Below are 14,652 nucleotides of genomic sequence, written 5' to 3' on the forward strand. Positions count from 1 at the left end.
GTGAGCTCTCAGTTTGGGGTTACCTTAAATCATGATCTAAGGCACAGTTGAGCTACTGCTCTTCACGCAGGAATCCCACAAGTGGCAGATCCAGAGAGACCCCCTCTTCCTCCTATGGGAGAAGCAGTGTGGGAGTGCATGGCAGGAATCTGCTGGGTTAGGAGACTCCAAATGGTGCTGTGCGCCAGAGATAGAAATGCTCAGTCACAGGCTGGGTGAGCTCGGAGTGTGGCCAGAGACCAAGGAGAAGGAGGGATTGACCGCTTTTCTCTGAGGACACACTGAAGAGTGGGGCCCTGAGCTCTCAGCAACTAAAGGGCTGGAGATTGGGAGACTACCTCCTTCATTCTCCTCCTCTTTTTACAGAAAGCATTCAGGGAACAAAAGCTTCCGAGAGCAAATCCTGAGGAGATTACTTAGCCTGGCCACTGGGAAGGGCGGTGCAATTCTGCCTTGGGCAAAGACATTTGAGAATCACTGCAACAGAGTCCTCCCCAAGAAGATCAGCAAGAACATCCAGTCAAGACCAAGTTCACTAATCAAGGAGAACTGAGGAACTCCAGTGCTAGGGAAATACAGCATATAGAATTCGTGGCTTTTTCACTGGTTCTTTAGTCTTCAGAATTAATTTTTTTTTAATTTTCGTTATTTTTTTCTTTTCTCTTTTTCTTTTTTTTAAATTTTCCTCTTTCCTATTTTAACCTATTTTAACTATTTTATCTCATCAATATCTTTGAAAAAATCTTTTTAAATTTTCATTTTTATACTCATATTCTATCCCTTCACTGTATTTAAACTTATTTTTTGTAATCATGTAACTTTTTCTTTAAAATTTTGGGATACATTTTCTTCTAACAGACCAAAATATACCCTAAATCTAGCATATGGCTTTTTCTGGTCTCCCACCTGATTACCTTCTCTTCCTGTTTGTTTGTTTTTTTTTTCCTTTTTTCAACCAACTTCTTATCAATTCCTTTTTTATTTTATTTTTTATTTTTTAAAGATTTTATTTTTATTTATTTATTTGACAGAGTGAGAGCGGGAACACAAGCAGGGGGAGTAGGAGAGAGAGAAGCAGGCTTTCCACTGAGCAGCAAGCCCAATGCAGGGCTGGATCCCAGGACCCCAGGATCATGACCTGGCCAAAGGCAGACATTCAGTGACTGAGCCACCCAGGTGCCCCTCAATTCCTTTTTTAAAATCTTTTTAAATGTTCATCTCTACAGTCATATTATATCCTTTCAATGTGTCTGTGTATGTGTGTGTGTGTGTGTGTGTGTGTGTGTATATATATATATATATATATATATATGAGAAAATATTTATGTATATCTATTTTCTTCTTTTCTTTCTTTAAAAATTTGGGAGGCAGTTTCTTCTAACACATGAAAATACACCCAAAATCAAAATCAAGTGTGTGGCTCTGTTCTATTCATCAGTCTAATCATATTTTAAAAAAATATTTTATTTATTTATTTGACAGAGAGAGAGATCACAAGCAGGCAGAGGGAGGCAGAGAGAGGGGGGGAAGCAGTCTCTCCGCTGAGCAGAGAGCCCAATGCAGGGCTCAATCCCAGGTCCCTGAGATCATGACCTGAGCTGAAGGCAGAGGTCTTAACCCAATGAGCAACCCAGGGGCCCCTCTAATCATATTTTTTATTGCTTTCTTTTCTCCTCTGTTTTGATCTCTTCTCATTTGGTTAGTGTATATTTTCTGGGGTCATTGTTACCTTTCAGCATTTTGTTCTTTCATTAATCTTTTCTTCTCTGAACAAAATGACAAGGCAGAAAAACTCACTCTCCAAAAAAAAAACAAGAGGCAGTACCAATGGCTGTGGACCTAATCAATACAGACATCAGTAAGATGTCAGAACTAGAGCTCAGAATTACAATTATAAAGATGTTAACTGGGCTTGAAAAAAGCATAGAAGATACTAGAAAATACTTTTCTGTAGAAATAAAATCCCTTTTGGAAGAAATAAAAGGATTATAAAATTTAACCAAGTTGGAATTTAAAAAGCTATTAATGAGGTGCAATAAAAAATGGAGGCTCTTATTGCTAGGATAAATGAGGCAGAAGAGAGAATTAGTAATAAAGAAGACCAAATGATGGAGAATAAAGAAGCTGAGGAAAAGAGAGATAAACAACTACTGGATCATCAGGGGAGAATTTAAGAGATAAGTGATACCATAAAATGAAACAATATTAGAATAATTGGGATCCTAGAAGAAGAAGAATAGAGAGAGAGGGGGGCAGAAGGCATATTGGAGCAAATTATAGCAGAGAACTTCCCTCATTTGGGGAAGGAGACAAGTATCAAAATCCAGGAGGCACAGAGAACGCCCCTCAAAAATCAGTAAAAATAGGTCCATACCCTGTCATCTAATAGTAAAACTTACAAGTCTCAGGGACAAAGAGAAAATCCTGAAAGCAGCTCAGGCCAAGAGATCTGTAACCTATAATGGTAGAAATATTAGATTGGCAGCAGACCTATTCACAGAGACCTGGCAGGCCAGAAAGGACTGGCATGATATATTCAGAGTACTAAACAAAAAAAAATATGCTGCCAAGAATACTATATATAGCTAGGCTGTCACTGAAAATAGAAGGGGACATAAAAATCTTCCAGGACAAACAAAAACTAAAAGAATTTGAAAACACCAAACCAGTCCTACAGGAAATATTAAAGGGGTCCTCTAAGCAAAGAGAGATCCTAAAAGTAACAGACCAGAGGGGTGCCTGGGTGGCTCAGTGGGTTAAAGCCTCTGCCTTCAGCTCAGGTCATGATTTCAGGGTCCTGGGATTGAGCCCCATATCGGCCTCTCTGCTCAGCAGGGAGCCTGCTTCCCTTCCTCTCTCTCTGCCTGCCTCTCTGCCTGCTTCCTCCTCTCTCTCTGCCTGCCTCTATGCCTACTTGCGATCTCTCTCTGTCAAATAAATAAATGAAAAGAAAATTTTAAAAAAATAATAAAAGTAACAGACCAGAAAGGAACAGAGACAATATACAGTAACAGTGACCTTAGAGGCAATACAATGGCCCTAAATTCATATCTTTTAATGGTTACCCTGAATGTAAATGGGCTAAATGACCCACTCAAAAGATGCAGGGTATCAAAATGGGTGGGAAAAAAAAAAAAGACCCACCCATAGATATGCTATCTGCAAGAAACTCATTTTAGATGCAAAGACATCTCCAGATTTAAATTGAGGGGGTGGAAAACAATTTACTGTGCTAATGGACATCAAAAGAAAGCGGGGGTGGCAATCCTTATATCAGATAAATTAGATTTTAAGCCAAAGACTACAGTAAGAGATGAGGAAGGACATTATACGATCCTTAAAGTGTCTGTTCCAACAAGAAGATCTAATAATTTTAAATATCTATGCTCCTAACACAGGAGCAGCCAACTATATAAACCAATTAATAACAAAAATCAAAGAAACACATTGACAATAATACAATACTAGTAGGGGACTTTTACACCCTCCTCACTGAAATGGACAGATCATCCAAGCAAAAGATCAACAAGGAAATAAAGGCCTTGAATGACACACTGGACCAGATGGACATCACGGATATATTCAGAATATTCCATCCCAAAGCAACAGAATACACATTCTTCTCTAGTGCGCATGGAACATTCTCCAGAACAGATCACATCCTGGGTCACAAATCATGTCTCAGTAGGTACCAAAAGATGTATACATAAGGATCATTCCCTACATATTTTCAGATCACAGTGCTTTGAAACTAGAACTCAACCACAACAGGAAAGTTGGAAAGAACTCAAATACATGGAGGTTAAAGACCATCTTATTAAGGAATGAATGGTCAACCAGGAAATTAAAGAAGAATTTTTAAAAATTCATAGAAACAAATGAAAACGAAAACCCAACATCCCAAAATCTTTGGGATGCAGCAAAAGCGGTCCTGAGAAGAAAGTATATAACCATACAAGCCTTTATCAAGAAACAAGAAAGGGGGGCACCTGGGTGGCTCAGTGGGTTAAGCCGCTGCCTTCGGCTCAGGTCATGATCTCGCGTCCCGGGATCGAGTCCCGCATCGGGCTCTCTGCTCGGCAGGGAGCCTGCTTCCTCCTCTCTCTCTCTCTGCCTGCCTCTCTGCCTACTTGTGATCTCTCTCTGTCAAATAAATAAATAAAATCTTTAAAAAAAAAAAAAAAGAAACAAGAAAGGTTTCAAATACACAACCTAACCCTACACCTACAGGAGCTGAAGAAAGAACAGTAAAGAAACCCTAAACTCAGCAGGAGAAGAGAAATAATAAAGATCAGAGCAGAAATCAATGAAATAGAAACTAAAAGAACAGTAGAACAGATCAACAAAACTAGGAGCTGGATCTTTGATAAATCAATCAATCAATCTTTGATTGAGAAATTAATAAGATTGATAAATGCCTTATCAAAAAGAAAAGAGAAAGGACCCAAATTAATAAAATCATGAATGAAAAAGGAAAGATCACAACCAACACCAAAGATACACAAACAATTATAAGAACATTTTATGAGCAACTATACACCAGCAAATTTGACAATCTGGAAGAAATGGATGTGCTCCTAGAGATGTATAAACTACCAAAACTGAACCAGCAAGAAATAGAAAATCTGAACAGACCCATAACCAATGAGATTGAAGCAGTCATCAAAAATCTCCCAACAAACAAGAGCCCAGGGCCAGACGGCTTCCCAGGGGAATTCTACCAAACATTTAAAGAAGAATTAGTACCTATTGTCCTGAAACTGTTCCAAAAAATAGAAATGGAAGAAAAATTTCCAAACTCATTTTTATGAGGCAAACATTACTTTGATCCCCAAAGCAGACAAAGACCCCATCAAAAAGGAGAATTATATATCAATGTCCTTGATGAACATGGATGCAAAAATTCTCACCAAAATGCTAGCCAATATGGTCCAACATTAAAATGGATTATTCACCACAACCAAGTGGGATTTATTCCTGGGCTACAAGGTTGGTTCAACACCCACAAATCAATCAATGTGATACAATATATTGATAAAATAAAGTACAAGAACCATATGATACTCTCAATAGAGGCTGAAAAAGCATTTGACAAAGTACAGCATCCTTTCCTGATCAAAACTCTTTACAGTGCAGGGATAGAGGGTACATACCTCAATATTATCAAAGCCGTCTGTGAAAACCCACAGCGAGTATCATTCTCAATGGGGAAAAACTGAGAGCCTTTCCTGTAAGGTCAAGAACATGGCAGGGGTGTCTACTGTCATCACTGCTATTCAACATGGTACTAGAGGTCCTAGCCTCAACAATCAGACAACAAAAAGAAATAAAAGACATCTGAATCATCAAAGAAGAAGTCAAACTCTCACTCTTTGCAAATGATATGATACTTTATGTGGAAAACCCAAAAGACTCCACTCCAAAACAGCTAGAACTCATACAGGAATTCAGTAAAGTGTCAGAACAAAAAAGTCAATGCTCAGCAATGTCTGCAATATGGAAAGAACCTAGATATCCATCAACAGATGAATGGATAAAGAGGATGTGGTGTATATATATACATTGGAATACTATACAGCCATCAAAAGAAATGCAATCTTGCCATTTGCAATGACGTGGATGGAACTAGAGGGTATTGTGTTGAGTGAAATAAGTGAATGAGAGAAAGACAATCATCAATGATCTCCCTAATATGAGGAATTTGAGAGGCAGGGTGGGAGATTTGGGGGGTAGGGAAGGAAAAAATGAAATATGGCAGGATTGGGAGGGAGAAAAACCTTTAGAGACTCTTAATCTCACAAAACAAACTGAGGGTTGCTGGGGGAGGGGTTTATGGAGAGGGTGGTTGGGTTATGGACATTGGGGAGGGTATGTGATATGGTGAATGCTGTGAAATGCATAAACCTGTTGATTCACAGACCTGTACCCCTAAAGGCAAATAATATATTATATGTTATAAAAATAATTAATTTTTAAAAATAAATAAAATGAAATCAATGCTAAGAAATCAGTTGCATTTCTATACACCAACAGCAAGACAGAAGAAAGAGAAATTAAGGAGTTGATCCCATTTACAATTGCACCCAAAACCATAAGATATCTAGGAATAAATCTAACCAAAGAGGCAAAGAATCCATACTCAGAAAACTATAGAACACTCATGAAAGAAATTGAGGGGGGCACCTGGGTGGCTCAGTGGGTTAAGTGGCTGCCTTCGGCTCAGGTCATGATCTCAGGGTCCTGGGATCGAGCCCCGCATCGGGCTCTCTGCTCAGCGGGGAGCCTGCTTCCTTCTCTCTCTCTGCCTGCCTCTCTGCCTGCTTGTGATCTATCTCTGTCAAATAAATAAATAAATAAAATCTTAAAAAAAAAAAAAAGAAATTGAGGAAGACACAAAGAAATGGAAAACATTCTGTGCTCATGGATTGGAAAAACAAATATTGTGAAAATGTCTATGCCACCTAGAGAAATCTACACATTTAATGCAATCCCTATCAAAATACTATCAACTTTTTTCAAAGAAATGGAACAAATAGTCCTAAAATTTATATGGGACCAGAATAGACCCTGAATACCCAGGAATGCTGAAAAAGAAAACTGAAGTTGGTGGCATCAGAATTCCAGACTTCAAGCTCTATTACAAAGCTGTAATCATCAAAACAGTATGGTAATGGCACAAAAACAGACACAGAGATCAATGGAACAGAATAGAGAGCCCAGAAATAGACCCTCAACAAAGGGAGGACCTGCTTCAACCAAGCAGGAAAGAATGTCCAATGGAGAAAGACCGTTTTTTCAATAAATGATGTTGGGAAAATGAGACAGCCACATGCAGAATGAAACTAGACCATTTCCTTAAACCACGCACAAAAAATGACTCAAAATGGATGAAAGACCTCAATGTGAGAGAGGAATCCACCAAAATCCTTGAGGAAAACACAGGCAGCAACTTCCTCGACCTCAGCTGCAGCAACTTCTTCCTAGAAACATCGCCAAAGATAAGGGAAGCAAGGGCAAAAATGAACTATTGGGACTTCATCAGGATAAAAATCTTTTGTAAAGCAAAGGAAACAGTCAACGAAACCAAAAGACAACCAAGGGAATGGGAGAAGATATTTGCAAATGGCATCTCAGATAAAGGGCTTGTATCCAAAATCTATAAATAATGTATCAAACTCAACACCCAAAGAACAAACAATCCAATCAAAAAATAGGCTTAAGACATGAACAGACATTTCTGCAAAAAAGACATTCAAATGGCCAAGAGACACATGAAAAAGTACTCAACATCACTCAGCATCAGGGAAATACAAATTAAAACCACAGTGAGATACTACCACCTCACACCAGTCAGAATGGCCAAAATTAACCAGTCAGGAAATGACAGGTATTGATGAGGATGTGGAGAAAGGGAAACCCTCTTACACTGTTGGTGGGAATGCAAGCTGGTGCAGCCACTCTGGAACACAGTATGCAGGTTCCTCAAAAAGTTGAAGATAGAGCTGCCCTACAATCCAACAATCACACTATTGGATATTTACCCTAAATATACAAACGTAGTGATCCAAAGGGGCACATGCACCCCAATGTTTATAGCAGCAATGTCCACAACTGTGTACACAGCCAAACTGTGGAAAGAGCCTAGATCTCCATCAACAGATGAGTGGATAAGGAAAATATTTTATATACCTATATACAAAATATATAGTTAGTTAGCCTTCTTCCCTTAATAAAAGCTAATATTTATCAAACACTTAAGTGCCAGGCACTCTTTTTTAAGTATGTTAGATATTTTAACTCTTATAATCCTCAAAACAAGCCTATGACATAAGTACTATCTGTATATCTGCATATATATAATGGAATACTATACAGCCATCAAAAACCCCAAACTCTTGCCTTTTACAATGATGCAGATAGAACTAGAGAGTATTATGCTTAGTGAAATATGTCAATCAGAGAAAGACAATTATCATATGATCTCACTGATATGAGGAATTTGAGAAACAAGACAGAGGATCATGGGAGAAGGGAGGCAAAAATGAAATAAGATGAAACCAGAAAGGGAGACAAACCATAAGAGACTCTTAATCTCAGGAAACAAACTAGGTTTCTGGAAGGGAGGGAGGTGTAAGGGATGGGGTGGCTGGATGATGGACACTGGGGAGGGTATGTGCTATGGGGAGTGCTGTGAACTATGTAAGACTGACAGTTCACAGACCTGTACCCATGAAACAAATAATACATTATATGTTAATTTAAAAAAAGAAAAGAAAAAAAATAACTCATAATCAATTAAGGATGTAAACATAAAACCTAAAACTATAAAACTCTTAGATAAAAACAGGGGAAAATCTTCATAACATTAAATTTGGTAATGATTTCTTAGATAAGACACCAAAAGCACAGGCAAAAAAAAAAAAAAAAAGAGGCAAAAGTAGATAAATGTGACTACCTAAAACTTTAAAACTTCTGTGCATCAAAGGACACAATTAACAAAGTATAAATCAACCCATAGAAAGAGAGAATATATTTGTAAATCATACATCTGATAAGGGGTTAATATCCAGAATATATAAAGAACTCCTACAGCACAACAACAATTACAATCAAATAACTCAATTAAAAAATGGGCAAAGGACTGCTACAGACATTTTTCTAAATATGATATACAAATGACTGATAAACATATGACAAGACTCCCAAAATCACTAATCATCAGAGAAATGCAAAGCAAAACCAAAATGACATTATCACCTCATCCATTAGGATGGCTAGTAACAAGAAGAAGCAGCAGGAGGTGAAGGAAGAGAAGGAAGAAAGGGAAGAAGAGAGGGAGAGAGGGAGGAAGGAAAGAAGGAGAGAAGGAAAGAAGGAAGGAAGAAAATAACAAGGGCTTTTCAGAATTCAGAGAAATTGGAACCCTACCAGACAAAGCTGGTAGTATTGTCAAATGCTGCACCTGCTATGGAAAATAGTATGGGAGTTCCTCAAAAAAAATTAAAACAGAATTACCTTATGATCCAGCAATTCTATTCCTGGGTTTATACCCAAAAGAACTGAAAGCAGGATTTCAAAAAAGTATTTACATATCCATGTCCATAGCAGCATTATTTACAATAGTCGTGAGGCGGAAGCAACCCAAACATCCATTAACAGTCAGATTTTCAAAAAACATGATGGATATACATAAGGGAATATTATTCAGCCTTAAAAAGGAAGGAAATTCTGATATATCCTACAACATGGGTGAACCTGGGTGAGTAAAAGAAGTCAGTCATAAAAATACAAATACTGTCTGATTTCACTAATAGGTGGTACCTAGAGCAGTCAAACTCATAGAGACAGAAATTAGTCTGGTAGTCACCAGGAACTAGGGGGAGGGAAGAATGAGGAGTTATTGTTTAATGGGTAAACAGTCTCAGTCTGCTAGATGAAGAGTTCTGGTGATGGATGGTGGTGATGATTACCCAACAATATGGATATACTAAATGGCACTGACCTGTACATTTTAAAAATAGTTAAAATAGTAAAATTCATAGTATGTGTATTTTACCACCATTTAAGAAAAGAGGTGGAAAATAATATAAAGAGGTCCCATGTACTCTTCATTCCATTTCTCCCAATGTTAACATCTTGCAAAACCTTAGCACAGTATCACAACTTGGATATTGAGTTTGATATAGTCAACTCATAGAAAAGATCCATCACCCCAAGGATCCCTTGTGTTCCTCTTTTAGAGCCATTCTCCTTTCCCCTTCCTCACCAGTCTCCCCTTCAATCTACGAATCTGTCTTCATTTCTCTTAGTCATTTCAAGAGCATTGTATAAATGAACTCATACAGTCTTTATGGGACTGACTTTTTTTTCACTCCTATAGTTCTCTGGAGATGCATCCAGGTTCTGGGGTCTATCACTAGTTTGTTGGGGTTTTTTTGTTTTTTTGTTTTTTACAGCTGACAGGTATTCCGTGGCATGGGATATACCACGATTAATTTATTTACCCATTGAAAGACATCTGTGGTGTTTCCAGTTTGGGGCTACTGAGAATAAAGCTGATAAAATGTTCTTGAAAAAAAAAAAGGGGGGGGGGAGGAAATCTGGCCACATGCAACCACATGGATGGATCTTGAGGACATTGTCCTTAAGTGAAATAAGCCAGTCACCAAAAGACTAATACTGTATGAGTCCACTTATATGAGGTGTGCGAAGGTGGTAAAATTCAGAAACAGAAAGTAGAATGGTGGTTTCTAGGGGCTGTGGAGAGGAGGAAGTTGGGAACTGTTGTTTAATAGGTACAGAATTTCAGTTTGGCAAGATGAAAAAGTTCCAGTACATCTGTTTCGTGACAGTGTGAAAATACTGAACACCACTGAATTGTGCACTTAAAATGATTAAGATGAGAAAATTTTATCCCATGTGCTTTTTGCCATAATAAAAATAAGATAATTTCATCCAGTATTTTTGTTTCACAGATTAGGAAACAAACTCAAGGAGGTTGTGCGGATAGACTGATACCACAAAAAGACTTAGTGCCAAAGCTGGAACAATTGTTACTTTCTACGGAAAATTAACAGTATTATAAAATTTGAGCAATTAGATTAGAAAATTCCAAATAAAGCCTTTATAGAGAATCAATGGCTAATATTTCTTAAACAAGAAGGAAAATTCAATTTTCTGAGAATAATTTCAGCAAGAATTTTATCTACAAGGGAACATAGCTATTTTCTTACCTTCAAAAACTTGGCTTGGAGTTGCATTAATACATCTAGTCTTCTCCTTTCTTTTAGTCTAGTCAAAATCTTCTTTTGCCAAGGATCACATTTTGGCTTAATCTAGTGGACAAACATGTTCACACAAAGTTACAACGTAACAGAATGGTTCTCAATAAAAGTTGCAAGCAAAGAGATTCAAGGACCTTCTAAAATGGGATCTAGTCTCTGCTAGAAAGTTTGTTAGAGCATGTGAAGACTTGGAAGAGGTCTGTATGGATTTATGATCCATGGAGGGAGAAGGCAGCAGCAGTTCCTGTTGGTGCCTGGCTTTTGAGATCATCTGGGATCACACAGCACAATCCATGTGCAGGAGGAACCCTAAATCCATCAGCTTTGGATACCACACTTGACCTATAGGGCAAGAGAAGTTCTCCCACAAAGATTCCATATGTAAAATTTTACTTTATCCCTTAACAGGGAATATTTCAAAAATTAGTTCTGTAATACATTTAGCTATACATTAGCTATAAATACATCAATGTACCTGTAACTTTCAAATTTATATCTAGCTCTAAGCTCCAGTATGTGATACCCAACCACTTCCTTGTTATCTATAGTTGGAAGGCAAATGTAACAACTTAGAACAGAAAGTCTAGCTTTCCCTACACCAATCACCTATTTGCTCAAGCCCCATTCCTTAGGAGTAATTTTTGATTTCTCTCCTTTCCATCCATTCATCTTTACCATGTAAGACTTCTTTCCTACACAATCTAGCTGATCCTCATTATTCACGGATTTTGTATTTGCAAATTTTTTCTCACTAAAAATTTATTCGTAACCCCAAAATCAATTTTGGCAGATCTATCCTGGTTATTCACGGGCATGCAAAGAATGGTGAAAATTTTGAATCACCCAACTCCACATTTCCAGCTGAGGTCATACACGGCCTTCTTGTCCATTCAGACTTCTTTTTTTTTTTTTTTAAAGATTTTATTTATTTATTTGACAGACAGAGATCACAAGTAGGCAGAGAGGCAGGCAGAGAGAGAGAGAGAGAGGGAAGCAGGCTTCCTGCGGAGCAGAGAGCCCAGGACCCTGAGATCATGACCCGAGCCGAAGGCAGCAGCCCAAACCACTGAGCCACCCAGGCGCCCCTCCATTCAGACTTCTTGTCCCAGCTCTCATTATGTAAACAAGAGTCCTTTTTGTGGTCTAGTTAGTGACACATTTCTATATTTTTGTGGTTTTTTGTTGATGATTTCAATGTTTAAAGTGGCCCCTAAGTATAGTGCCAAAGGGTTGCCTAGTGTTCCTAAGTACAGAAAGGCTGTGACATGTCTTATGGAAGAAATATTTATGTTTGATAAGCTTTGAGCATGAGTTATATTGCTATTGGCCATAAGATCAATGTTAATGAATCAAAAACTTATATTAAAGTATCTTTAAACAGAACTACACATAAAGCAAGGTTGTGTATCTATCAGTTGATGAACCTAACCTTGTATTTCCCCTGTGAGCAATGGTTCAGTTTTTGTTAATTCAGGGCTTGTGGCAACTTTATAGAACATAGCTCCCCCAAACAATGAGGATCAACTGTGCTTACCATTACCCCAAATCACCTTGTTTAATCTGCTTACTTGTGTATTGTTTGTGATTTGTGTATCTCCGGAACCAAGGGTCATTCCTGACATACAGTATATACTCAGTGAATAGGTTTTGGCTCAAAAGCTGGATTTATACAACTCCATTATACCTTTGAGTGTTATTCTTGGTTCTAGCCAAGCAGCCAAGTTCGCTAATAAGAAGAATGGAGCCAATAGACAGTATGGGGGCTTTCCAGAGAAGGCAGGTCAACGCAGCTAACTTCAACATAGACACACAGCAGGAAGAAGCTGGGGGAACCTGGTGTACAGGGCTAAGCACCTACCATTTGTGCCATGGGACAGTTTTCTTAAGGCATTGAGGAGAGGAGACAGTAGGAATGTGACAGACCTGGTGCTGCCAGGTTGCCTGGCCTGCTTGGAGGATACTTTGTGACAGGTGAATGTCACCACAAGTCTCCTTACCTTTATAAAGGAAGTCCAGTTAGCTCTCTTTTTCAAGGCCATACCAGGACCTGCCAAACCCAAATTCTCCACTTTAGCTATCTCAGCATCATAATCTGGAAATGTTTGCATTCTCTGCTGCTCCATGAAGATGCTTCGGAATTTTTTGGAAACCTAGATAGGATTAAGAAGAGAGAAGTGGAACCCAGAAAAAGTCTCAGATTGTAGACAATTTCAAAACCAGCTCTTGAGGGATGCCCGGGTGGCTCAGTCGTTAAGCGTCTGCCTTCAGCTTGGGTCATGGTCTCAGGGTTCTGGGATCGAGCCCCGCATCGGGCTCCCTGCTCAGTGGGAAGCCTGCTTCTCCTTCTCCCACTCTCCCTGCTTGTGCTCCCTCTCTTGTTGTGTCTCTGTCAAATAAATAACTTAAATCTTTTAAAAAAAAAAACAGCTATTGGTTGCCTTTGGGACAGTCTTGGGAGGTAAACTAATTCATAAAACATGACTATGGCAGTAACAGATGTTGAATATCTGTATCTGTGAGGCACACGTATTCAGTTAACTCATTGCCATAATTATGTATATATGTGCTACTTGTTCCAAATATCTGCTCCAAAAAGAGTTAGGGGAAATCAGAGGGAGAGATGAACCATGAGAGGCTGTGGATGCTGAGAAACAAACTGAGAGTTCTGAAGGGGGGAGTTTGGGGGGTCAGATGAGCCTGGTGGTGGGTATTAAGGAGGGCACATATTGCATGGATCACTGGATATGGTGCATAAACAATGAATCTTGGAACATTGGGAAAAAAGTGAAATTTAAAAAAAACAAAGATTGGAAATTATGTAATATATTTATTTATATATATTTTTGAGATGGACCCTAAATGGGAAGTGAATCTGTCCACCTTTAGAAATACATTCACTTTGGGGCGCCTGGGTGGCTCAGTGGGTTAAGCCGCTGCCTTCGGCTCAGGTCATGATCTCAGGGTCCTGGGATCAAGTCCCGCATTGGGCTCTCTGCTCAGCGGGGAGCCTGCTTCCTCCTCTCTCTCTCTGCCTGCCTCTCTGCCTACTTGTGATCTCTCTTTGTCAAATAAATAAATAAAATCTTTAAAAAAAAAAAAAAGAAATACATTCACTTTTTCTGGCCACCTGGTAAACTAGAAAATCTATAGGTTAGATAAATTCTCGTTCCAGAAACCTGATCAAGATGTTGCTAGAGAGAAGTTTCCAGATGCTGGGACCTATTAAAACACTTTAAGGTATCTCGGTCAATTCCTTCACCTCTCATTTTCAGACTGAGACTACTAGTGCTTTCTGTGACATAAATTCCTCCTGCCAAAATGTAGAACACTTCTTCCTCCTGTCTCCAGAGGGAGCCCCAGCTTACTGAGCCTGTGGTAGTACCTTCCTCATTGCACTGGCTGCACTACTTCATGATTTCCTCACCACCTGGTGAACTTCCTGAGGGTACAGACTATGAATCTCAAGAACCAACCACATGGGGATGTTTTCACAACAATGTGTTTGTAATTAATGCCACTGAACTGTGCACTTATGAAAGGTTAAAATGGTCAATCTTATGTGTATTTTATTACACGCACAAACACATAGATCCTACCACAGTGCTGGCACATACTGGGGCCTTAACAAAGGTTTCTGGAATGAGAGAATGAGTTTAATGAGTTACAGAGCTAAAGATTCTTCCACTTAACGCTGGTACCTTGTGGGCTGTGCTATCCAATACTGTTGCCCCTAGCTACATGTGGCTGTTTAACATTCAAATGTGAATCATCAAAATTAAATACAATTTAAAATTTAGTTCTTCAGTTACACTACCCACATTTTAAGTGCTCAATAGCTGCATGAGTAACATATTGAACCATGCAGAT

The 14,652-nt window shown here is 38.7% G+C and overlaps 1 protein-coding gene across 6 annotated transcripts in view; it reads right to left on the reverse strand.

The window, feature by feature from the left end:
* LOC131833517 (uncharacterized) overlaps positions 1–14,652 on the reverse strand; it is a 206,821-nt gene that overhangs the window by 145,835 nt on the left and 46,334 nt on the right. For all 6 annotated transcript variants that reach the window (XR_009354499.1, XR_009354500.1, XR_009354501.1 and 3 more), the window contains exons 10-11: positions 12,783–12,935; positions 10,735–10,836 (exon numbers count right to left, since the gene is read on the reverse strand). Coding sequence is in view for 3 of the 6 variants with exons in the window: in XM_059176879.1 (XP_059032862.1) it covers positions 10,735–10,836; positions 12,783–12,935 (255 nt within the window). In the remaining 3 variants the exon portion in view is untranslated. The remainder of the gene's footprint in view (positions 1–10,734; positions 10,837–12,782; positions 12,936–14,652) is intronic.

This window comes from Mustela lutreola, chromosome 6 (assembly GCF_030435805.1).
Source record: "Mustela lutreola isolate mMusLut2 chromosome 6, mMusLut2.pri, whole genome shotgun sequence".
NCBI lineage: Eukaryota > Metazoa > Chordata > Mammalia > Carnivora > Mustelidae > Mustela > Mustela lutreola.